The sequence below is a fragment of the Bos grunniens genome, chromosome 19, assembly GCF_055505025.1.
Source record: "Bos grunniens cultivar Pamir isolate PY7600 chromosome 19, Bosgru_T2T1.0, whole genome shotgun sequence".
NCBI lineage: Eukaryota > Metazoa > Chordata > Mammalia > Artiodactyla > Bovidae > Bos > Bos grunniens.
Genome location: NC_141183.1, coordinates 54,427,931 through 54,454,107, shown reverse-complemented (window position 1 = coordinate 54,454,107; position 26,177 = coordinate 54,427,931). Strand labels below are relative to the sequence as shown.

The 26,177-nt window shown below is 40.5% G+C and overlaps 2 protein-coding genes across 2 annotated transcripts; both read left to right on the top strand.

Moving 5' to 3' along the window:
• Positions 1-2,351: 2,351 nt before the first annotated feature.
• Positions 2,352-3,287, top strand: LOC147352722 (olfactory receptor 4D1-like). The gene has a single exon (XM_086361003.1). It carries the CDS (start codon positions 2,352-2,354, stop codon positions 3,285-3,287), a length of 936 nt encoding a protein of 311 aa, XP_086217129.1.
• Positions 3,288-12,823: 9,536 nt separating this feature from the next.
• LOC147352721 (olfactory receptor 4D2-like) lies at positions 12,824-13,756 on the top strand. The gene has a single exon (XM_086361002.1). The coding sequence runs from the start codon at positions 12,824-12,826 to the stop codon at positions 13,754-13,756; it is 933 nt and encodes a 310-aa protein (XP_086217128.1).
• Positions 13,757-26,177: the final 12,421 nt, after the last annotated feature.

Here is a 26,177-nt window from a genome sequence, read left to right as displayed (position 1 = left end):
TTCCTCCCTTTAATTCTTCATCTATTTCTATTTCTCTACCTTCAACATTTTTCTTTCTTTTCTATGCTGGATTCAATATCATCTTCTAAAATTGCCATTCTTAAAAAAAAATAAATAAAATTGCCATTCTTCAGACCTTCAACCAGAGGGGCAAGAGTGTGTGCAAGTGGTGGCAGGTCCTGAAATTCTCTTCAGTTCTTGAGACTGGCCAGTCACATGTGTAAAGAGTATCTCCAAGAGGCAAAAGAGGCTTCTATTGATACTTAAGGTGTGTGACTTCAGAGAGAAGTGGATAATTGTGCAGCAAATCCAAACTTTTAGATTAGTGAATTGTTGAACTGCTAACCTTTCTTGATTCCCAAAGGAACAGATTATTTATGATTGAATGTGACATGTTCCTGAATTTTGCGTGCCTTGTTGCAGCAATGCAGTTGCTAAGAATCCCATTTGGCTTGTCAACCTTCTACTCTTCCACTGTGCTGTAAAGGCCACATTCAGTGAACTGATTGTCCTGAACTGAACTCATCGCCTTCCTCTGAACCCTCCTCTGCTCTCAGGGTTACTCTTTCAGGGAACTAAGCATTACCATCGCCACTCAATTGCCCAACCCAGCAATCTAAGGATCGTTCATGACATCTTCCTCTTCCCCTCAATCCGAACTATCACCATGCATGCATGCTAAGTTGCTTCAGTCATGTCCAGCTCTTTGCGACCCTTTGGATTGTAGCCTGCCAGGCTCCTCTGTCCATGGGATTCTCCAGGCAAGAATACTGGAGTGGGTTGCCCCCACTGCCCCCCTCCAGGGGATTTTCCCAGTCCAGGGATCTAACTGCGTCTCATGTCTCCTGCATTGGCAGGCAGGTCCTTTACCACTCGCACCGCCTGGGAAGCCAAGCTATCACCAAATCCTCTCAACCCGACTTCCGATTAGTGCTATTTCTACCACCCCTGTTCAGGCTACGCTCACCTTCTCTACTGCCTTAACCGCATGCAGCTCCTAACTGGGCTCTCTGCATCCTCCTTTGCATCCTGTCCAATCAACTTGATGTCCAATCAACATCCCAGTCAATCAAAATCACACAACTGAGCTCACTGCTCTCCACCCTGAACCTTTTGGTGGCTCCCATATGATATGAACATGTGGTAAGACTCTACCAGGAAAGAAAAGTTACAGCTTAAAAGAGAACAAAGTTTAGAAATAAAATCAAAAAGAAAAGAAAAAAATAAAATTGCTGATCTTTCAGAAGAGCTCTATGTCTCCTTCAAACAATGTATTCATTTAATTTCTTCGCTAACGAAATAGTTACCCCTTTGCCCCTTGTCTCCACCTATAATCTGAGGAGCCTCAGCAAGTAAGGGGCCAGCTCCTCTGGAGGATGGAAAGGAATGGAATGCCCCAGGTGTGCAGCTGTGTCCAGAGGCTCCCTTGCTTGTCCCATGGAGGTACCATTGCACACGAAGTAGATTTTCACCCACCAAGCCATAACACCAAGCACTTATTATTAATAATTACTGACTATGAGCAAGGGTGGACAGTGCAGAGCACAAATAAATTGTGAAATCAAGACTTATGTGTCTAGCACTTTATGGTTGAATTGTGAAGGAGAAACACAGGCATATGAAAAGTTCATGAACATACAGATGCGTTCACATGAAAAATGAATGTGTTACATGAAAAATGATTGATACAACAGCCAATATTTTCTAATAACTGTAAGTGGAAAGTAACCTCTAAATTGCATAAAAGATAAGGAAATTTTTTAATAAATTATTTTTTAAAAGGAAAAGTGATTAGTAAAAAATGTAGTAGAGACTGGAGTGGAGTAGGAGACTGCACAGAAGAGAGTAATTAACATTTTTATTGCAGATACTGTCCTAGGAACTTTCTGTGTTATTTTACTTAATCCCTTAAGCAGTTTCTATAAAGAAAATATATTTCTTACAGATATGAATATATATTTCTTACAGATATGGAAATTGTAATGCAGATTAAGAAAGTAGCTCAAAGCCAAATCTCTCTCAAGGAAGTGGATGCTCTGAAGTTTTGGCTCTGGTTCTGAAGAATTCTGAGGGCTTCCCGCCCCTATATTACACTGAATCTTAGAAAGGCAAGTGGCGTGTGTTTCTGGATGGTTTTAAGGTATCTCATGTGTGTGTGTTCAAGCACAAACTAGTAAACTTTCAAGAGACAAGTCATTGAATTAGCACTTGATATTGTGATCTGTACATGAAGATGTCCATCATATTTCCTTGGATGACTGAATTGAGCCCTTGAGCCCTAAAGGGGCAAACAACAACTTCATGCGTCTATGTCTCTGCCTTGTTTCCTTTAGGAATATGGAGAAGATATCATGGATTCAGGGAACCTCATGTGGGTATCAGAATTTGTCTTCCTAGGGTTCTCCCAGAATCAGGAGCTCCAGTTTTCACTGTTTCTGGTGTTTCTGTTTGTCTACACAACCACTGTCATAGGAAACCTCCTCATCATGGTCACAGTGATCTCTGATTCCAGGCTCCACACACCCATGTATTTCCTGCTGAGAAACCTGGCCATCATAGACCTCTGTTTCTCCTCAGTCACTGCTCCAAAGATGCTGGTGGACTTCCTTGCTGAGAAGAAGACCATCTCCTACCAGGGCTGCATGGCCCAGATCTTCTTCTTCCACCTCTTGGGAGGTGGGACTGTCTTCTTCCTCTCAGTAATGGCCTATGACCGCTACATAGCCATCTCCCGGCCCCTCCACTACGTCACCATCATGAACACTCGAGTGTGTGTGGGGCTGGTGGTGGCTGCCTGGGTAGGAGGCTTTGTCCACTCCATTGTCCAGCTGGTTCTGATGCTCCCATTGCCCTTTTGTGGCCCCAACATCTTAGATAACTTCTACTGTGATGTTCCACAAATGCTGAGGCTTGCCTGCACAGACACCTCCCTCCTGGAGTTCCTTATGATCTCCAACAGTGGGATGCTGGTCCTCATTTGGTTCCTCCTCCTTCTGATCTCTTATACTGTCATCCTGGTGATGCTGAGGTCCCACTCATGGCAGGCGAGGAGGAAGGCAGCTTCCACCTGCACCACCCACATCATCGTTGTGTCTATGATCTTCATTCCCTGTATCTATATTTATGCCCGACCCTTCACCTCTTTCCCCATGGACAAGGCTGTGTCCATCAGCTACACTGTCTTGACTCCCATGGTCAATCCCATCATCTACACCCTGAGGAACCAGGAGATGCAGGCAGCCATGAAGAGATTAGGCAAGCGCCTAGTGATTTCCAGCAGGGAGTGAACTTAAAATAGGTTGACTTTAAATGACAGATCTTCTCTCTGAACTTTGTTTTCCCATATGAGAAGTGAAGGTAAGTCTTCATGGAATGCGACAGTTGAGATTAATATATCTATGAAGATTAATATTTCTATGGAACTGTTGTTCTGTCTGGTATTGTGTTAGGCACTTTCACACTTTTGTCTCACTCTCAGAAAACTGACAGTGGATATGTTATTCTTGTATTAAACAGTTTAGAAATGAGAAAACTCAGAAGTCACTTGCTCAGTGATGAACAACAAGAGAAGAGATGACCAGGAGATGGTTCCTCTGATCCCCAAGTTTCAAGACAGGAGATATGGGTGGGTTTTGAAACCCAGGGCTTCTTCCAATCACAAGGGAAAGCTTAGAGTTTCTCATCTATGGATGGGGGCTTCCCTGATGGTGCAGTGGTGAAGAATCCACCTGCCAAACAGGAGATGCAGGTTTGATTCCTGGGTTGGAAGATTCCCTGGAGAAGGAAATGGCAACCCACTTAAGTATTCTTGCCTGGGAAATCTAATGGACAGAGGCACCTGGTGGATTGCAGTCCATGGGGTCACCGCAAAGAGCTGGACACAAATTAGTGACTAAAGAACACCAACAACAATATCTATGGATGAATATCTGTGATGAATATTCAACTATTTCATCTTAAATCTGGAACACTCACCTTTGTTCTGCTCCCTCATCCCCTCTGTGGTTTTTGGAAGTGATATCACTTGTAATATCATCTAAATATTTCCCATAAGGGTATATTCCCTTTAGGTTTGTTTCTTTTCTGTGGTATACACCTTGGGTAATCAAAAAACTACTCTGCCTTCCCAACCTGTTCTTTGCATCATATAGATGATATGGCTGAGAGGAGGATGGTGTAGTATAGTTGGGGATCCAAGGCCAGAGAGACAGAGCCATGGCTATCAGTGGTCCAGATATGAGGTATGGGTTCAATCCAAGGTTGCCACCTCATGGGTTTTTTCCTTTCTCTTTGACTTCCTGCCCCAGATCGAGCGCTCCTTGAAAGTGGGCCATGCCTTACTCACCTTAAAATTTGCTCAGCACCTTGAACAGTAGCTTATCCAGAGAGGTATTTCTACTGTTTCTTGTACCCCATTCCTTCCCTGTATAGTTCAGATCTATATTTGATTTCTCTCTGTATAACATTTATTTGCTCCATCTTCTTGTTTCCTTTTTAAAACTCCCAGGCAATGTAGAACTTGACCCAAAGTTAGGAAGATAATATGAAAACTTTTCCCCCCATTCCCTCCCAATAACCACCTCATCCGGGAAATATTTAATAAAAGTTGCAAGCTCTTCAAGCCATTATGGCAGCTCTGAGTTGATCCTTTCTTCACTTTTATGTCCCTGTACCTTTTCATGCATTTCTCCCCATTCTCAGTAGGTGTTTGGAGACGAGGGCAGAGAAAATGGACTGTGTCATGTTTGATCTGAGTGTCCCTCAAAACAGTGTTTTCCCCTTTCACACACAAGTCCTTTAAATACCTGGTGATACTTTTCTCACCCTCTAACTTGTTTCTTCTCTAGATGAAGCATCTACTTTCCTTCATTTGTTCCCATTGTGACAAGTTTCCTAATTCCACCATCTTGGCCATCTCCTCTGTATTTACTCTCCTATGACAACATCCCTCTTGAAATGTGATGCTTAGCCTATGACATATAGCTGATTGGAGAATGTGATCTCTTTGGAAAACCATGATAGTCCTACTTGAAATATATAGCCACAAAGATGTTTTTGGTGGCAAACAGCAGCATAACCAAATTAGTGCTTAAAGAATGAGGAAATTATCTCATTTAAAAAGATTAGAGGGCTTCCCTGGTGATTCAGTAGTAAAGAATCCACTTGCCAATGCAAGAGACATGGGTTCAATCCCTGGTTCAGGAAGATCCTACATGCCTTGGAGCAACTAAGCCCATTCGCCTCAACTATTGAACCTGTGCACTAGAGCCCTGGAACCACAACTACTGAGCCCATCTGCTTCAAGTACTAAAGTCAGAGCACCCTAGAGCCCCTGCTCTGCAACGAGTGAAGCCACCGCAACGAGAAGCCGGCACACCACACCTAGAGAGAAGCCCCTGCAAACTGCAACTAGAGAAAAGCCTGAGTAGCAACAAAGACCCAGCACAACCAAAAATAAATGAATAAATAAAATTACATATATATAAATTAGAGGATTGGCAATTCCAGAGGTGGTTAATTCAGCAGCTTCAACATTTTAGGGCCCTGAGTTGGCTATTCTATAATTTGCTGTCTTTCCCTTCATAATGGCAATATGGCTGGTAAAGCTTCAGTAATCATATTTGTGTGTGTGTGTGTGTGTGCGCGTGCGTGCTTAGTTGTGCCCAAATCTTTGCAACCCTATGGGCTGTAGCCCACTAGGCTCCTCTGTCCATGGGATTTCCCAGGCAAGAATACTAGAGTGGGTTGCCCTTTCCTCCTTTAGGAGTCATACATTTTTTTCTAGAACTATTCCAGCAGAATTCACTTATGACTTGTTGGGCAGAAACTGGGTCATACGGTCACCCTGCTCTACAAAAGAAATGGAAAGTGCATGACTGGCTGTTTCAGCCAGAAAATGGCAATCAACAGTGTCTGCCACATAGATGGAAGCCCCTGGTAGCAGGATGGCAGAGAGGTGATTGGCCTGAGTTAGAAATCTTGACAATGAGCAAAGTTTCTTGTGGACAGGGTCATAAAATTAAATGCCTAGAGGAACTGACAAATAACACGGATCTGTTAAGTGGGCCCAGGTAAAGACTGAAGGGAACTAGAGAGTGGATATCCAGGTTGGAGGGAAAACAGCACTCCTACTGCTCTTGGCCACCCTTTGCAGAGATCCAATACCTAAATCCTTACAGAACAATCAGAAGAATTTTATTTAAATAAAATTTATTTACCCAGATGAGTAGTCCAGGCCATCTTCCCAAACTGACATTCAAGGATCTTCTGACAAAACAACTGACCCGATCATCCTAATCAGAAGCCTCAATGAATACAGCTCTATCCATGAGAATTTACACCTTTAAGACATCTCTCATGGAAGCTATGTTGTGTTTGTGATATGAATTTGGCTCAACTGCACATTTATTTATTACCTAAATGCACAATGGACCTTCAATGTTCTTTAGTTATTTTGTATAGTGATTAGTGAAAGCACCTCTCTTAAAAGTTGTTGAGGGAAGGCTGTAAGTCATTCCAGTGGTGGTACATTAATTTTGGTCCAGAGAATAAATCACTGCTTCTCAGCCTCATTATCCCTTGATCTTGCCATTCCACTTGTATTTATATCAAGCATGGGGATGATTTAAGTGTAAGGAGAGAAAAACCTCAATTAACCTTACCTATGAAGTTTACTTCATATCAGTGAGTTCAGTCACTCAGTCATGTCCAACTCTTTGCGACCCCATGGACTGTGGCACATCAGGCTTCCCTGTCCATCACCAACTCCCAGAGCTTGCTCAAACTCATGTCCATTGAGTCAGTGATGCCATCCAACCATCTCATTCTCTGTCATCCCCATCTCTTCCTGTCCTCAATCTTTCCCAACATCAGGGTCTTTCCTAATGAGTCAGCTCTTTGCATGAGGTAGCCAAAGTATTGGAGCTTCAGCTTCAGCATCAGTCCTTCCAATCATTATTCAGGACTGATTTCCTCTAGGATTGGCTGGTTTGATCTTCTTGCAGTCCAAGGGACTCTCTAGAGTCTTCTCTAGCACCACAGTTCAAAAGCATCAATTCTTCAACACTCAGCTTTCTTTATTATGGTCCAACTCTCACATCCATTCATGACTACTGGAAAAACCATAGCTTTTGACTATACAGGCCTTTGTTGGCAAAGTAGTGTCTCTGCTTTTTAATATGCTGTCTGCTTCATATATGATCCATTAAAAGTGGTGTATCAGTCAAGATTCTGCCAGAGAAATAGGACCAGTATGATATGGAAGTGTTGTGAAGGAAGAAATATTCCTCTACCATTCTAGGTTCTCCTGGCTGGTCTATGAATGAAATTGACATAAGACAAATTAAGAGAAAAAATAAAGCACAATTTGAGAACATGTATACATGGTAGAGAACCAAGAAAACTGAGTAACCCACCAAAATGGCTGAAACTTTCACCTTGAATACAATCTTCCGCTAAATACAAAAGACGGTGTTGGAGGAAGTTCTGTGGGACTCCGAAAGGGAGGAAGACAATTCACATGGAAGTGGAAAAGAAAATGTTCCATAAGTAAATACTTGCTGGGACACGTAGAGACAATGGAACACAGAGTGGACCCTGATCTTTAGGCCTGGTCCCCTCTCACTATACACACAGACACAAATACATACCTAGTCCATATTCTTTGTAGGTGAATCTGGTGAAAACCCATTCTGGGAACAGGTTCTCTATTTCAATACTTTAGACAGCTAAAGGGGAAAGTCAAAGTTTCTTCCTGAGTCCTTTGAGCCTTGACAATTTTCAGCTCAAAATATTCCAAAGACATTTCGGGGTGGAAAATTTTATATGTATTATATATGAAGAGGGAGAGAGAGAGATTTATTGCAAGGAATTCCTTACCTGATTGTGAGGCTGGCTTGGCAAGTATGAAATCTGTACGGCAGGCCAACAGGAAGGGCAGGCTGGAATTTTTGGGCATGAAGCTGCAGTCCAGAATTGCATCCCCTTCAAGGAAACCTCAGTTCTGCTGTTAAAACCTTTTTTAAAAAAGTAATTAAAAAAAAATAAAAGAGTAATTCATTTTAATTGGAAGATATTTACAGTATTGTTATGGTTTTTGCCATATATCAACATGAATTGGCCACAGGTATACATGTGTACCCCCGACTCTGAACTCCCTCCCACCTCCATCCCCACCCTACCCCTCTGGGTTGTCCTAGAGCATTGGCTTTGGGTGCCCTTGCATCAAACTTGATGCATCAAACTTGCACTGGTCATAATTTATTGAATCTGGTACATCCACATTGGCTAGGATAATCTTTACTTAAAATGAATGGATGGGACTTCCCTGGCAGTTCAGTGGTTAACACTCCACTATTCAAATGTAGGGGGCAGGGTTCAATTGCTGGTCTGGGAATTAAGATCTCACAGGCCATCTGGTATGGCCAAAAGTAAAAAAAAAAATTTTAATGAATTGATTGTAAAAAAATAAAATTAGCTGATTGGAGAATCAATCACATCTATAAAATACCTTCACAGCAGCACCTAGATTCAAATTTGAATAACTGAGAACTACAGACTAGTCGATTGACACATAAAACCAACCATCAAGAGGGGAATCATTAATCATCAATGACTCAGGCCTCTCTCAATGAGGATGCAAAAAAAAAAAAAGAAGTTCCTTCTAAATGTATCCTGCATCCATTTAGCAATTTGAAGTTAAGTCAGGCAAATACATACATATATATATATATATATATGTTTTTTTTTTTAGATATGTGATACGTAGGATAATCATTTTCTTATCTCAGTGTACATGACTGGGTATTTACTCCATTCTGGCCATTCTTGGCTTTGGAACTCATGATGGCGAGAGGATGCAGTGAACAGATGATGAGGTTTGGTGAACATTTTACAGAATCACGTGTGCCCTGACAAGAGAATATATCAAGTGGGACATATCAGGTTTCTCTTATTGAAAAGTAAATCAGAATCTGTTTCAAAATCATCTACATGATAGTCAGTGAGATGGACAAGCCCTGTCCCTTCCCCAGAATCAATCAAGGCTACTTTTGTGGGACTTAATTTTATTTTCTTATTTTACCCTTTTTTCATTGTGAATCAATCTTAAAATGGACTAGAGCTCTAAATAAGAACTTTTTTGAAAAAATTATTTATATATGTGGCTGTGCTGGGTCTGTTTCTGGAAGAGCTTCACATCCTACTCTTACCTGCCACTGAACTCTATTTTGCCAAGAATGAGCATTTGTAGTAAAACATTCAGACCAACCTGGAAAGTTATATGCAGTTCAGAGATCTCTGTCTAAAAAATCAGTCTGTTTTTATAGCACATCAAGTTTAAAATGCCAATTAATTCTAGTTTTGATCAATCCCTCATAATGAGCATTGTATAAGTTTCCTGTACCAATCCTTGCATTAGAGGTAGTAAGAGTTCACAGGTAAAGAATGCTGGCATTTAAATAGATGATGTAGTGAACTTGGGGCTTCCTTGATGGCTCAGTGGGTAAAGAACCCATCCGCAATGCAGAAGACACAGAAGATGTGGGTTCGATTCCTGGGTCAGGAAGATTCCTTAGAGGAAGGCATGGCAACCCACTCCAGTATTCTTGCCTGGATAATCTCATGGACAGAGGAGCCTGGAGGGCTACAGTCCAAAGGGTCACAGTCATACATGACTGACTAAGCACACATGCACCCAGTCGACTTGGGTACAGATGGTAAATCAACAATGGGGCTTCAGCTGCCAAAATAAGGAGAAGGCAATGGCACCCCACTCCACTACTTTTGCCTGGAAAATCCCATGGACAGAGGAGCCTGGTGGGCTGCAGTCCATGGGGTTGCTAGAGTTGGACATGACTGAGTGACTTCACTTTCACTTTTCACTTTCATGCATTGGAGAAGGAAATGGCAACCCACTCCAGTGTTCTTGCCTGGAGAATCCCAAGGACAGGGGAGCCTGGTAGGCTGCTGTCTATGGGGTCGCACAGAGTCGGACATGACTGAAGCGACTTAGCATAGCAGTAGCAGGGTTCTGTTGAACTGATACCATATATCTGCCCATGTATGACTTTCTCTAAGTAAAACTCAGTTAGGCATAAAAGTAGAAGAAAAAGAAAAAGGGAAGAAGCAGGAGAAGAAAGAGAAGAAGAAGGAAAGACATCAGACCAGTTGTCTCAGATTGCACAAGAGAGAGAACAGTCCTTATACTGACAAGCAAGTCCATGGTTCCCAAAGTGTGGTCCCTGGAACAGAGAAATCAGCATCATCTGAGAATTTGTTACGGATGCAAATTCTTGGCCTTATCATTGGTCAACAGAATGAGGAAGTCTGGAGCTTGGGCACTGTGATTTGTCTTTTAACTAGCTCTCCAGGTGATGGTCTCAAGGGAAAGAACCGAAGAAATGGGTTCTTCTAAAACTCCCAGAGAAACTGTTTCTTTTGAAGAGACTTATACTTTTAGATCTTGGCCTGAGATACTACATGCTACAAATCTATAAAATTGTATTGTTCTTAGTCTTTTTGACCCCGAGGAATAACTTTTAATAAATGTGTTTTTGAGAGATTTTAAAACTTTTTAAAAAGTCCCATTGCTCCCTTGCCCCCAGTGGTAATCAACACAACCCTGCCTCCTGCATCGAGTCCAGTAGTTTCTCCTCAAGGATATTCCCCCTTCCCCTAGAGTCACACCCGTTGTTGTATACGCAATGTTTGGGCAGTGGCTAGGAAACTAAGTTTGCAGGAAAGGGATCGTGAAGAAGATGCAAGACATGAGGGCTCTCTCCCATGCTGGGCTGAAGGAAGGTGAGAGATCAGGGTTTTCTCACCTGTAAATAGAGCAGCTGTTAAGAAGAATCCAGACACACTTGCTGGAGAGTGTGGAGAAAAAGCAAGAGATTTAGACTTGATGATTGTAAGGCTAAAGTGTGAGGAACGCTTCAGAAAGTAATGCAGGGGAAATGGGGTGTTGAAAACTGATTTTCCAACGAGCATGTCCAAAACCAGGCTTTTAATGACAAAGTGGAAACTGGGTCCTGTGATTTAGAGGGACGATACTGAGAGCAAAGGATAGGAAAATACACCACAAAATTCTCCACGTGGTCACATTGAATAGGAAGGATCGCGTAATTACCTACTTATTCATTATGACAGCAACTTTTTTTGAGCAACTGGTGAATCAGAGTTGCTGTTACAGGTGTTGGGGCTACTAAGTTACTGAACTTGCAATCTAGTCAAGAGGGACAATGGAAAAAAATATGATGGGACTAAAATGATCTCTGATGAACAATACATTGCAGGAAGCGGGTGAGGGGTGGGGAGTGAGACAAGGCCGGGGAGTGAGGAGGCCACTTAACTCTCTACTGTCATCCTTATCTCTCACCTTCTGTGTCTTCTTCGCCTTTGTTCCCAGCCTCTTCCCTCCCCCTCCACTTTCCCCTTCCCCTTCCTTCCTCTTAATATCCCCTGTTCATTCTTTTGACAACACCCTGGTGGCTCAGACATTAAAGACTCTGCCTGCAATGCAGAAGACCTGGGTTCAAAAGACTCCCTGGAGAAGGGAATGGCAACTCACTCTAGTATTCTTTATTCCTTTGTCTATACTATTTCTCTTATTTTGACATCTTCCTTTCTTATCTGTCTTTGTATTCAGTAACAGAAATTCTTGGGGCTTTTAAAAGAGCCCTTCCATACCCCTTCGTACAAAATCCATCACCTATTTCTTAATCCAGAAAGTCTCTCTCCGCCTTCTCATGTCTTAGCACACACACCATATATATCCTGTTAAGTCACCCAGTAAGGGACCACCTACACCAGTGATGGGGGGACATTCCCTATAATTGTTTACCCACCGAGCAGTCCATGCCACATGTTTTTAAGTATTGACTATGAGCAAGCATGAGCACTGCAGTGCACAGATTAATTGTGAATCAAGGCACATGTCTGTAGTGGCACATTATGGTTGAATCAGGAGGAAAACCTAGAAATACAAAAAGTTCACGAACTTTTAGATGTAATAACTGTTGCATGAGAAATGACTGGTACAAAAATGTATTAGAGACTGTAAGAAGGCAGGAGGTTTTTAGTAGGAGACTACACAGAGGAGAGTGATTACTATTTATTATTCCAGATGCTATTCTAGGAATCTTATGTTCTATCTTATTTAATCCCCTGGACATTGAATAGAGACAACACTTTTATTTCTACTTTCAGTTCAGTTCAGTTCAGTTGCTCAGTCGTGTCTGACTCTTTGAGACCCCATGCATCGCAGCACGCCAGGCCTCCCTGTCCATCACCAACTCCCGGAGTTCACCCAGACTCACGTCCATCGAGTCAGTGATGCCATCCAGCCATCTCATCCTCTGTCGTCCCCTTCTCTTCCTGCCCCCAATCCCTCCCAGCATCAGAGTTTTTTCCAATGAGTCAGCTCTTCTCATGAGGTGGCCAAAGTACTAGAGTTTCAGCTTTAGCAAGATGTGGAAACTGAGATGAAGGGCTTGAGTAACTAAATGTGGGTCCCATCTCAAGGACAAGAAACTCTGGAATTTGACTACATGTCTGCTGCACTCCAAGTGTCTTCCTATCACTATATTACACAGAATTTTTTAAAGCAGGTTGTATATGTCATGAATGGCTTTAAGATATCTCAAGAATATATATATTCCAGTACCAACTGGTACACATTCAAGGGCCAAGGACATTTAGTCAGCACCTGGAATTATGATCTGCACGTGAATGTCCATCATCTAAACCTGGACACTCAGTTTGAGCCCCGGGCACTAATACATGGCTTCTGTGGTGTTTCCTTTAGGTGTATGGAGTAGACACCATGGAATCAGGGAACCACACGTGTGTATCAGAATTTGTCTTCCTGGGACTCTCACAGACTCAGGAGCTCCAGCTCGTCTTGTTTCTGGTGTTCCTGTTTGTTTATATCACCACTGTCATGGGAAACCTCCTCATCATGGTCACAGTGACCTCTGATTCCAGGCTCCACACACCCATGTATTTTCTGCTGCAAAACCTGGCCATCATAGACCTCTGTTTCTCCTCAGTCACTGCCCCAAAGATGCTGGTGGACTCCCTTGCTGAGAAGAAGACCATCTCCTACCAGGGCTGCATGGCCCAGATTTTCTTCTTCCACTTTCTGGGAGGTGCCATGGTCTTCTTCCTCTCAGTGATGGCCTATGACCGCCTTGTTGCTATATCCCGGCCCCTCCACTATGTCAGCATCATGAACACTCAGCTCTGTGTGGGGCTGGTGGTGGCTAGCTGGGTGGGAGGCTTCATCCATTCGATTTCTCAACTGGCTCTGATGCTCCCACTGCCTTTTTGTGGCTCCAACGTCCTAGATAACTTCTGTGATGTTCCACAAGTGCTGAGGCTCGCCTGCACTGACACCTCCCTCCTGGAGTTCCTTATCATTTCCAACAGTGGGGTGCTGGTCCTCATCTGGTTCCTCCTCCTCCTGGTCTCCTACTCAGCCATCCTGGTGATGCTTAGGTCCCACTCTGGGAAGGCGAGGAGGAAGGCAGCTTCCACCTGCACCACCCACATCATCGTGGTGTCTATGGTCTTTGTTCCATGCATTTACCTCTATGCCCGGCCCTTCACCTCCTTCCCCATGGACAAAGCTGTGTCCATCAGCCAAACCATCATGACTCCCATGCTCAACCCCATGATCTATACCCTGAGGAACCAGGAGATGCAGGCAGCAGTGAAGAGATTAGGGAGGCATCCTCTGGCTTGTAAAAGTGAGTGACAATGGGTTCCTTACTTCTCTTTGACTTTGTTTTCTTTGTAGAGTGGGCATAGAGACCTACTGTATCTCCCCTGTTAATAACTTGTGTTTTTGTTGTATGGATTATCATAGAAGTGAATGCATAGTGAACCTAAGCAATTTACTCAGAGTTTTTAGCAAAATTGATAATATCCTTATTTTTTATTTTGATTTGAATATTCCTGTGACAAGAAGATGTGTTGTCATGGAAGCATTGTGGAAAGTCACACCTTCTTTTCTGCCATCTTGGTGGACAGTTTCCTCTTAGGATGACAGCATTCCCCCAGAAGAGCAGCTCTGTTTTCTGTACCTGAGTTCTTTTCCCCAGTACCCCTTTTTGTGTGAGTCTGGATTGTTGGAAACTGCACAGGATCCCGAGTCTTAAGCCTGAAATTGGAGACTTTAACCAACACTTACCAAATGGACGACCTTGAATGAGACACCTGGCCTCTCTTGAACTCAAAACTTCTTCCTCAACAAACTTGCTAAAATTAATATGTGACCCCAAACCTTCCAGTAGCAGAATCAGAAATTGTGACAAAACATTGAGTGATTCATATAACTGTATTTTTTATTTTCAAATCAGAAATTATCATGAGTATTCAGATATTTTCACTGTAGTATAATAATTATTACAAGTAAAAGATCATGTGTAAAACTCATTGGAAAAGACCCTGATCCTCGGAAAGACAGACGGTAAAGGAGAAGAGGGCAGCAGAAGATGAGATGGTTAGATAGTATCATTGACTCAATGGTTATGAATTTAAGCAAACTCAGGGAGATAGTGAAGGACAGGTGAGCCTGGAGTGCTGCAGTCCATGGGGTCACAAAGAGTTAGACAAGACTTAGTAACTGAACAACAATAACAAATGTATATACATTATAATATACAACATTATCAATATATTGCATAAACAGTCATGTATACAGTAGTCAGTTAAAGAATCACATGGTACCAGTAACTTCCCTATAGGTGCTCTCTACCACATCACTTCTTCCCAAATGAAAGCTCTTTCTTGAATTTTGTGTTTATCATTCCACCGTTTATAAAAATAATCTCACTATACCTTTACATAATTGACATATTGTTTTATTTTGCTTTATTGAGCTTTATACAAATATTAGACTGTATATAATATTCTGGGGTTTGCTTTTCTTCACTCCACATTATGTTTCTAAATGCCACATGTTACTCTGTTTGGCTGTAGTTATTTTTGCTGTATAATATTCTTTTGTGAGAATAAGCTTAGTGGGATTGTTTCAGTTTTTCTGTTGCAAACAGTGCTCTTTTGAATTTTCTTCTACTTGTCTCCAGTTGTCATGTTGAGGAACTATGAGTCGTCATATATTTTAAAGTGAAATTGCTGAGCCATGAGATCTTCAAAGATTTACCTTTACAAAATCATGCCAAATTCTTTCCCAAAGTTGTTAATGCATTGCATTTCATCAGCAGTGTTGAAGCGTTCCTATTGATTCATATCCTCCCAACATTTGCTATTGTCAGATTTCTTTGTTTTTGCTAATTTAGTGGGTAAAAAAATGAAATTTCACTGTAGTCCTAATTTGCATTTCTCTAGCATTTCCTTCCATACTTTTTATTGTATACAGGTTTCTCATGAATGCATTTTGTTCCCTTTCCTCTGACTTTTTCTATTTAGTGTATGAGTTCTTAGGTAATTTAGTGCTTAATCTATTATCAGCTATATTTATTACAATACTTCCTTCCACTTTGTGATTTGCCTTCTCTAATTTTTGTGTTAGTTTTCATGTAGTCAGTTTTATTTTAGTGTTAATTCATATTGAAATCTTATTTTTTTTAATTGCTTTTTATCCAGAGGACAAAACGATATGATATTCTGCTATGTAGTTCTTCTAGCTTTAAAATATATTTAAAAGCATTTTTAACTTTCTGAAAAATCTCACCTTACAGAAAATTTGCAAGTAGAGCATAACGTACTTTTTCCCTGAAACATTGAGGGTAAGTTGCAATCTCGATGCCCACCACTCCTTAACATTTGTGTGCATTTTCTGCAAAAACATTTCCACCAATCCTGCTGTACAGTCAGCTGTGGCATTTTTGTGACTTTACCAGGAATATTACAGAAGTCATGCTCTGCTGCTATTGCAGCCTATGAGGTATAAGAGATTTTGCTATGTCCTGTTGCTAATGTCTCATCGCTTTGATTACTAAGAGGTGTTCATTAGGCTTATCACTTAAGTTATTTATTTTCCCTCGGAAATTAGTAAATATTTTGTGGGAAAGTACTTTGAGATTATGTGAATATCTAGTTTCTTACCAAACTTCCAATTTATTCATTTATTTATTTATACCTGTGTGAAATTAATTTTCCTTTTTTTTATTAAGTTATAATTTATTATTATCATGACTTATTTTGATGTTCCACTTACCCCAGAATTCGCCAGTCAGAGTCTGTAAGCTGGCTTCTGTTCTTTTTATTGTTAGAGCACTTCTTTTCTTACTGGACCAGTGAAATACCCCATGCTTATCTTATGCTTTCTCTGCTCCAGCTCTGGAATCACCTATTTTAGTAAACAGTCCTGCTTCCTTTGAGGAGAATGGTACTGAAAGGCAAATCTGAGTGCTGGGTGTGCTGATATATAACAGTCCCATTAAATTTTTGTGTATCTATCATCTATCTATCTACCTCTATCATCCGTGTAACTAATGAAAATCATATATTCACATAGATACTTCCATTCCCATTGGAACATGATAGAATTCTTTCTATTTTTCTTTTTCTATACTTATAATTCCTTTCTCTGGTGAGGAACCTGGCTCCCATTATTCTTTTTATATATATAAAATTATTATATATTTATATTATTCTTTATGAGTTCAGTTCAGTTCAGTCGCTCAGTCGTGTCTGACTCTTTGCAACCCCATGAAACACAGTGCACCAGGCTTCCCTGTCCATCACCAACTCCCGGAGTTTACCCAAACTCATGTCCATCGAGTTGGTGATGCCATCGAGTTGGTGATGCCATCTAATCATCTCATCTTCTGTCATCCCCTTCTCCGCCTGCCTTCAATCTTTCCCAACATCAGGGTCTTTTCAAATGAGCGAGCTCTTTGCATCAGGTGGCCAAAGTATTGGAGCTTCAGCTTCAACATTAGTTCTTCCAATGAACATTCAAGACTGATCTCCTTTAGGATGGACTGGTTGGATCTCCTTGCAGTCCAAGGGACTCTCAAGAGTCTTCTCCAACACCATAGTTCAAAAGCATCGATTCGTCTGTGCTCATCTTTCTTTATAGTCCAACTCTCACATCCATACAGTTCAGTTCAGTTCAGTCGCTCAGTTGTGTCCAACTCTTCGCAACCCCATGAATCGCAGCACGCCAGGCCTCCCTGTCCATCACCAACTCCCGGAGTTCACTCAGACTCACGTCCATCAAGTCAGTGATGCCATCCAGCCATCTCATCCTCTGTCGTCCCCTTCTCCTTCTGCCCCCAATCCCTCCCAGCATCAGAGTCTTTTCCAATGAGTCAACTTTTCGCATGAGGTGGCCAAAGTACTGGAGTTTCAGCTTCAGCATCAGTCCTTCCAAAGAAATCCCAGGGCTGATCTCCTTTAGAATGGACTGGTTGGATCTCCTTGCAGTCCAGGGAACTCACAAGAGCCTTCTCCAACACCACACTTCAAAAGCATCAATTCTTCCATGCTCAGCTTTCTTCACAGTCCAACTCTCACATCCATACATGACCACTGGAAAAACCATAGCCTTGACTAGATGAACCTTTGTTGGCAAAGTAATGTCTCTGCTTTTGAACATGCTATCTAGGTTGGTCATAACTTTCCTTCCAAGGAGTAAGCATCTTTTAATTTCATGGCTGCAGTCACCATCTGCAGTGATTTTGGAGCCCCAAAAAATAAAGTCTGACACTGTTTCCACTGTTTCCCCATCTATTTCCCATGAAGTGGTGGGACCAGATGCCATGATCTTTGTTTTCTGAATGTTGAGCTTTAAGCCAACTTTTTCACTCTCCACTTTCACTTTCATCAAGAGGCTTTTGAGTTCCTCTTCACTTTCTGCCATAAGGGTGGTGTCATCTGCATATCTGAGGTGATTGATATTTCTCCCGGCAATCTTGATTCCAGCTTGTGTTTCTTCCAGTCCAGCGTTTCTCATGATGAACTCTGCATAGAAGTTAAATAAACAGGTCAATATACAACCTTGACGAACTCCTTTTCCTATTTGGAACCAGTCTGTTGTTCCATGTCCAGTTCGAACTGTTGCTTCCTGACCTGCATACAAATTTCTCAAGAGGCAGATCAGGTGGTCTGGTGTGTATATATATATATAAAATTATATATTATATATATTTCAAGTCACATAAAATTATTTAATTCACCCTTTCTATGCAACCATCTCCTGTAGCAATTCTGTCTACATTTCCACTCTCTCTCCTGATACTTTCTTCACTGCACTTGGGCTTTGGTATCATACAGCAGGTCACTCCCTGCTCAGACACTTTCCTTACCCTACTCATGCCCCAACACCCCCCATCAGAACCTTCCAATGTGGAAACCCTCCTCACCCTGCTTGGGCTCTGACAGTTGACATCAAGCTGCACCTCTGCATAGACACCCTTCTCATCCATTTGGAGATATGCTACCTAAACTGAGTCATCCCCTATAGGAATAGTCTTCTCACCTTGAGTTAACACCGCAGTGGGTAGCTCCGAAAGGACACTCAGACTCTAACTACCCTTTCTGGGCCCCATCTTGAGGACACCCTAAGTAATTGTATTTTCATTCTACATTCAGAAGAAAATTCCTCAATGCTACTTTCCAACCCTCTACTAAAGTTTTCATTTCTGAAAACATATTTTAATTCCCAAGAATTCTTTTTTGTTCCATAATTTTTTCATACCTTATTTTTTCATGTCCTTATTTTATGGATATTATATCTTCTTGCTTCTCTCAACAGACGTTAGCTATATAAACTTTTTTTCTGTTTCCTATGTCATTTTGGTTTTGCTTCTCATTCATTTTCCTATTTATTTGGTTTTTTCCTTTTGTGTTAGTGGCCTTCCTTAATCCCTGTTGATCCATGGCTACATACACTCAAGAGCAAGGCAGAAAAACACAAATTTGTACCTCTCTTTATGTTAAAACTTTCAGACTTCATTTTAGGAGCTCAGGTGGATATCAGCTGTTTACTGGAAGTCGCCCAAATGCCAAAACATGGAGGTACATTTTTCTGGAGCTACTGTTTCTGCAAATAAAAACAAAAATCCTGCTTTCCTGTCTTCTCACCTTAAATACTCAAGTTTAACTCAATTTTGGGAGAATGATGGGTCCCAGTACTTCTTTAGGGAGTAAATTCTTACCTGACCATCTTCTCTTATTTACATTACTTGCATTTGAGTACATGACCTCTGCTGCTAAGAGTTTTTCTGTATAAGACAGACTCTGCATCTCTGTCCACCTACTGTTGCCTCTGGTCCCTCATGTTCAGTCCATACTGCAGGTGCTTTATAAGATGATAGTCTTGTTTTTTGGGTCTACCTAAAGCCATTCTTAGCCACTTCCCCTTTGTTTGTCCCCCAACAAAATTGTGCACTTTCCTAAAACATTTAGAAGCAAGACTTCGTGATGTGTGTATCTGATCCAGGATTGAAAATTTCAACAAAAAATGCATTAGCCAAGGAACTTCTGGAGAAGGTTTCTGCTCCATGATTACAGGCAAGATATGCAGAAGAGACTTCCCCCAAAGGGGGAATGAGATGTGTGAGGACACACACCCTTGAATGAGATGTGTGAGGACACACACCATAATGAAGCATGGAGGCATCCTGGTTCATGGGGGAGAGGCCAAGGGCACCACAGGCTCACTGAACCCGTGTCCTGATATCACTGCATTAGTGGGTCCCTGAGGGCTCACAGTCTTCCACTCCTGATTTTTCTTAATATTTTTAATCTTCCTCCTTCTTTCTTACCTCCCAACTCCTGTTCCCCTTCTCCTCTACCTCTTCACTCTCCTCACATCTTTAACAACTTTGAAGTTGGGATGGGCTGAATCAAAGACAGAAGAAAAGTTATGGGACTTTAACTACCCTGATTAAGTCTTTGATGAAACAGGATGTGGTAAGAATAAACAGAGGCACTATATACCGCTCTGTCCATCCTCTCAACTCTCCCCTCTCTTCTCCTCCCTGCTGCCACTGAGGCCCTACTAAGTAGGTCATTTTTCTGCATAATGTCCTCCCCTGGTTCTCACCTCCCTCAAGGTAAAACCTAAAGGTATGGGCCTGGTCCCTTAGCACAATTCAGAGTGATTCCTGTCTTCTCTCCACCTAATGTCCCACCACTTCCTCTGTGCTTCAGCCTCATCGAGGCTTTCAAGGGTCATGGAGGGTATGCTGTACCATTTCATCTCTGGTTTCTGTTCTTCCTGCCAGATACACACTTTCTCTCCTTTGTCTGCCTAACAGACTTGAACTTCACTTCTGTTTAAATATCATCTCCTCTCCAAAGACTTCCTCCTCTTCTAGTCACAGTCATTTGCTCAGTCTTATAACCTTTGAGCATTCCCCTAGTAGAGCTCTCTCCTCTCTGAAATGCATTTATTTCCCCCATCAGCAGCTGAGTTCCTTGAGAGGAGAATGTATTCTTATTTTTGTATCCTCAGCATTGAGCATAGAGGTGGACTCAAGCTACCTTTTACTGCTCTCTTACTCTTAAAAAAGATAACCCTCAATTTTGTTAACAAATTGATCTAAAACAATAACCAAATACTTTTCCAGCAAAGATGGGTTCATTTGGGACCAGCAGAGAATTGCAACTCAGGGTCTGCACCCTTGGTGAACCATGTGCAAGTCCTTCAGGGCAAGAGAAGAAGAATGCATTTATAAAGAGGGGAAAGGAGAGTGGGAGACTTCAGTAACAAAGCGTCCATGGCTCTTCACAGACTGAGTCCTTGCCAGTCTTTTCATTGGAAGCAGGGAAGTTTTTCTTCTTCCTTTTGGTTTTGGAAGTTGTCATAGGGTGTGAGAACTCCTCCGTCTGTTCTCCTGATTCTACTTAATTGATGGTTTGGTTTATTAATTTTTAAAGCATTTATTGAATTTTCACAATGGGCCAAGTAACTCAAAACAATAATACACTGGAATCATTTCTCTAAAGCAGACAAATTGCATACAGTCCCACACTGAGGAATCAACTTGGAGGCTGAGATGTGGCTTAGTAGATACTTTATCATCTTTTGTGTCTTGAGAAAAGAAATATATAGACAGAGAAAACAATGGCTTTTTAAAAATAAAAGTGTTTGTTTTTAAAAGAATGATAATTGCTTTACAGAATTTTGTTGTTTTCTGTCACACCTCAACATGAATCAGTCATAGGTATACATACATCCTCTCCCTTCTGAAGCTCCCACCCATCTCTGTCCCCATCCCACCCCTCTAGGTTGATAAAGAGCATACAGCAAATTCCCACTGGCTATCTATTTTACATATGGTAATGTAAATTTCCATGTTACTCTCATCATACATATCACCCTCTCACCATCTCCTCCCCTCTCCCATGACCATAAGTCTATACTCTATGTCTGTTTCTCCACTGATAACCTGCAAATAAATTCTTCATTACCATTTTTCTAGATTCTGTATATATGGGTTGTAATATGATATTTATCTTTCTCTATCTGACTTACTTCACTCTGGATAATAGGCTCTAGGTTCATCCACCTCATTAGAACTGACTTAAATGCATTCCTTTTTATGGCTGAGTAATATTCCATTGTGTATATGTACCACTTCTTTATCTATTCATCTGTCAATGGACATCTAGGTTGCTTTCATGTTTTAGCTATTGTAAATAGCTCTGTAATGAATAATGGGATACATGTGTCTCTTTCAGTTTTGATTTCCTCAGGGAATATGCCTAGGAGTGGGATTGCTGGGTCACATGGTGGTTTTATACCTAGCTTTTTAAGGAATCTCCATACCATCTTCCATCGTGACTGCATCAATTTACATTCCCATCAACAGTGCAAGAACAATCCTTTTTCTCCACACCCTTTCCAGCATTTATTGTTGTAGACTTTTGATGATGGCCATTCTGACTGGTGTGAGGTAATATTTCATTCTAATTTTGATTTGCATTTCTCTAATAATGAGTAATGTTGAGCATCTTTTCAAGTGTTTATTAGCCTTCTGTATGTCTTCTTTGGAGAAGTGGCTGTTTAGGTCTGTTACCCTCTTTTTGATTGGGTTGTTTGCTTTTTTGGTATTGAGCTGTATGAGCTGCTTGCATATTTTGGAAATTAATCCTTTGTCAGTTGTTTCAGTTGCTGTTATTTTCTCCCAATCTGAGGGTTGGCTTTTCACCTTACTTATAGTTTCCTTTGCTGTGCAAAAGCTTTTAAGTTTAATCAGGTCCCACTTGTTTACTTTTGTTTTTATTTCCATTACTCTAGGAGGTGTGTCATAGAGAATCTTATTTTGATTTTTTTTAATGTATATAGTGCCTCACTTTATTTTTTAATTAATTTATTTATTTATTTTACTTTACAATATTGTATTGGTTTTGCCATACATTGACTTGAATCCGCCATGAATGTACATGTGTTCCCCATCCTGAACTCCCCTCCCACTTCCCTCCCCATCCCATCCCTCTGGGTCATCCCAGTGCACCAGCCCCGAGCATCCTGTATCATGCATCAAACCTGGACTGGTGATTTGTTTCACATATGATATTTTACATGTTTCGGTGCCATTCTCCCATATCATCCCTCCCTAGCCCTCTCCCACAGAGTCCAAAAGACTGTTCAATACATCTGTGTCTCTTTTGCTGTCTCGCATACAGGGTTATCATTACCTTCTTTCTAAATTCCATATTTATGCATTAGTATACTGTATTGGTGTTTCCTTTCTGGCTTACTTTACTCTGTATAATAGGCTCCAGTTTCATCCATCTCATTAGAACTGATTCAAATGTATTCTTTTTAATGGCTGAGTAATATTCCATTGTGTGTATGTACCACAGCTTTATTATCCATTTGTCTGCTGATGGACATCTAGGTTGCTTCCACGTCCTGGCTATTATAAACAGTGCTGCAATGAACATTGGGGTACATGTGTCTCTTTCAATTCTCTTTTCCTCAGTGTGTATGCCCAGCTGTGGGATTGCCGGGTCATATGGCAGTTCTATTTCCAGTTTTTTAAGGAATCTCCACACTGTTCTCCATAGTGGCTGTACTAGTTTGCATTCCCACCAACAGTGTAAGAGGGTTCCCTTTTCTCCAAACCCTCTCCAGCATTTCTTGCTTGTAGACTTTTGGATCACAGCCATTCTGACTGGCATGAAATAGTACCACATTGTGATTTTGATTTGCATTTCTCTGATAATGAGTGATGTTGAGCATCTTTTCATGTGTTTGTTAGCCATCTGTATGTCTTCTTTGGAGAAATGTCTGTTTAGTTCTTTGGCCCATTTTTTGATTGGGTAGCTTATTTTTTTGGAATTGAGCTGCAGGAGTTGCTTGTATATTTTTGAGATTCTTTGTCCATTGCTTCATTTGCTATTATTTTCTCCCATTCTGAAGGCTGTCTTTTCACCTTGCCTATAGTTTCCTTTGTTGTGCAGAAGCTTTTAATTTTAATTAGGTCCCATTTGTTTATTTTTGCTTTTATTTCCAATAATCTGGGAGGTGGGTCATAGAGGATCCTGCTGTGGTTTATGTTGGAGAGTGTTTTGCCTATGTTTTCCTCTAGGAGTTTTATAGTTTCTGGTGTTATGTTTAGGTCTTTAATCCATTTTGAGTTTATTTTTGTGTATGGTGTTAGAAAGTGCTCTATTTTCATTCTTTTACAAGTGGTTGACCAGTTTTCCTAGCACCACTTGTTAAAGAGATTGTCTTTTCTCCATTGTATAGTCTTGCCTCTTTTGTCAAAGATAAGGTGTCCATAGGTGTGTGGATTTATCTCTGGCTTTCTATTTTGTTCCATTGATCTATATTTCTGTCTTTCTGCCAGTACCATACTGTCTTGATGACTATGGCTTTGTAGTAGAGACTGAAGTCAGACAGGTTGATTCCTCCAGTTCCATTCTTCTTTCTCAAGATTGCTTTGGCTATTCAAGGTTTTTTGTATTTCCATACAAATTGTGAAATTATTTGTTCCAGTTCTCTGAAAAATATCGTTGGTAGCTTGATAGGAATTGCATTCAATCTATAGATTGCTTTGGGTAGTATACTCATTTTCACTATATTGTATCTTCCAATCCATGAACACAGTATATTTCTCCATCTGTTTGTGTCCTCTTTGATTTTTTTCACCAGTGTTTTATGGTTTTCTGTATATAGGTCTTTTGTTTCTTTAGGTAGATATATTCCTAAGTATTTTATTCTTTCATTGCAATGGTGAATGGAATTGTTTCCTTAATTTCTCTTTCTGTTCTCTCATTGTTAGTGTATAGGAATGCAAGGGATTTCTGTGTGTTGATTTTATATCCTGCAACTTCACTGTATTCATTGATTAGCTCTAGTAATTTTCTGGTGGAGTCTTAAGGGTTTTCTATGTAGAGGATCATGTTATCTGAAAACAGTGAGAGTTTTACTTCTTCATTTCCAATCTGGATTCCTTTTATTTCATTTTCTGCTCTGATTGCTGTGGCCAAAACTTCCAAAACTATGTTTATGTTGAATAATAGTGGTGAGAGTGGGCACCCCTGTCTTGTTCCTGACTTGAGGGGAAATGCTTTCAATTTTTCACCATTGAGGATAATGTTTGCTGATAGTTTGTCATATATAGCTTTTATTATGTTGAGGTATGTTCCTTCTATTCCTGCTTTCTGGAGGGTTTTTTTTTTTTTATCATAAATGGATGTTGAATTTTGTCAAAGGCTTTCTCTTCATCTATTGAGATAGCCATATGGCTTTTATTTTATTTTTCAATTTGTTAATGTGGTATATTACATTGATTGATTTGCAGATATTGAAGAATCCTTGCATCCCTGGGATAAAGCCCACTTGGTCATGATGTATGATCTTTTTGATATGTTGTTGGATTGTTTGCTAGAATTTTGTTAAGGATTTTTGCATCTATGTTTATCAGTGATATTGGCCTGTAGTTTTCTTTTTTTGTGGCATCTTCATCCAGTTTTGGTATTAGGGTGATGGTGGCCTCCTAGAATGAGTTTGGAAGTTTACCTTCCTCTGGAATTTTCTGGAAGAGCTTGAGTAGGATAGGTGCTAGCTCTTCTCCAAATTTTTGGTAGAATTCAGCTGTGAAGCCGTCTGGTCCTGGGCTTTTGTTTGTTGGAAGATTTCTGATTACAGTTTCAATTTCTGTGCTTGTGATAGGTCTGTTAAGATTTTCTATTTCTTCCTGGTTCAGTTTTGGAAAGTTGTATTTTTCTAAGAATTTGTCCATTTCTTCCACGTTGTCCATTTTATTTGCATATAGTTGCTGATAATAGTCTCTTATGATCCTTTGTATTTCTGTGTTGTCTGTTGTGATCTCTCCATTTTCGTTTCTAAATTTGTTGATTTGATTCTTCTCTCTTTGTTTCTTGATGAGTCTGGCTAATGCTTTGTCAATTTTATTGATCTTCTCAAAGAACAAGCTTTTGGCTTTGTTGGTTTTTGCTATGGTCTCTTTTGTTTCTTTTGCATTTATTTCTGCCCTAATTTTTAAGATTTCTTTCCTTCTACTAACCCTGGGGTTCTTCATTTCTTCCTTTTCTAGTTGCTTTAGGTGTAGAGATAGGTTATTTATTTGACTTTTTTCTTGTTTCTTGAGGTAAGCCTGTATTGCTATGAACCTTTCCCTTAGTACTGCTTTTATAGTGTCCCATAGGTTTTGGGTTGTTGTGTTTTCATTCGTTTCTATGCATATTTTTATTTCTTTTTTGATTTCTTCTGTGATTTGTTGGTTATTCAGCACCGTGTTGTTCAAACTCCATATGTTGGAATTTTTAATATTTTTGTCCTGTAATTGAGATCTAATCTTACTGCATTGTGATCAGAAAAGATGCTTGGAATGATTTCAATTTTTTTGAATTTACCAAGACTAGATTTATGGCCCAGGATGTGATCTATCCTGGAGAAGGTTCCATGTGCGCTTGAGAAAAAGGTGAAATTCATTGTTTTGGGGTGAAATGTCCTATAGATATCAATTAGGTCTAACTGGCCTATTGTATCATTTAAAGTTTGTGTTTCCTTGTTAATTTTTTGTTTAGTTGATCTATCCATAGGTGTGAGTGGGGTATTAAAGTCTCCCACTATTATTGTGTTATTGTTAATTTCCCCTCTCATACTTATTAGCACTTGTCTTACATATTGTGGTGCTCCTATGTTGGGTGCATATATATTTATGATTGTTATATCTTCTTCTTAGATTGATCCTTTGATCATTATGTAGTGTCCCTCTTTG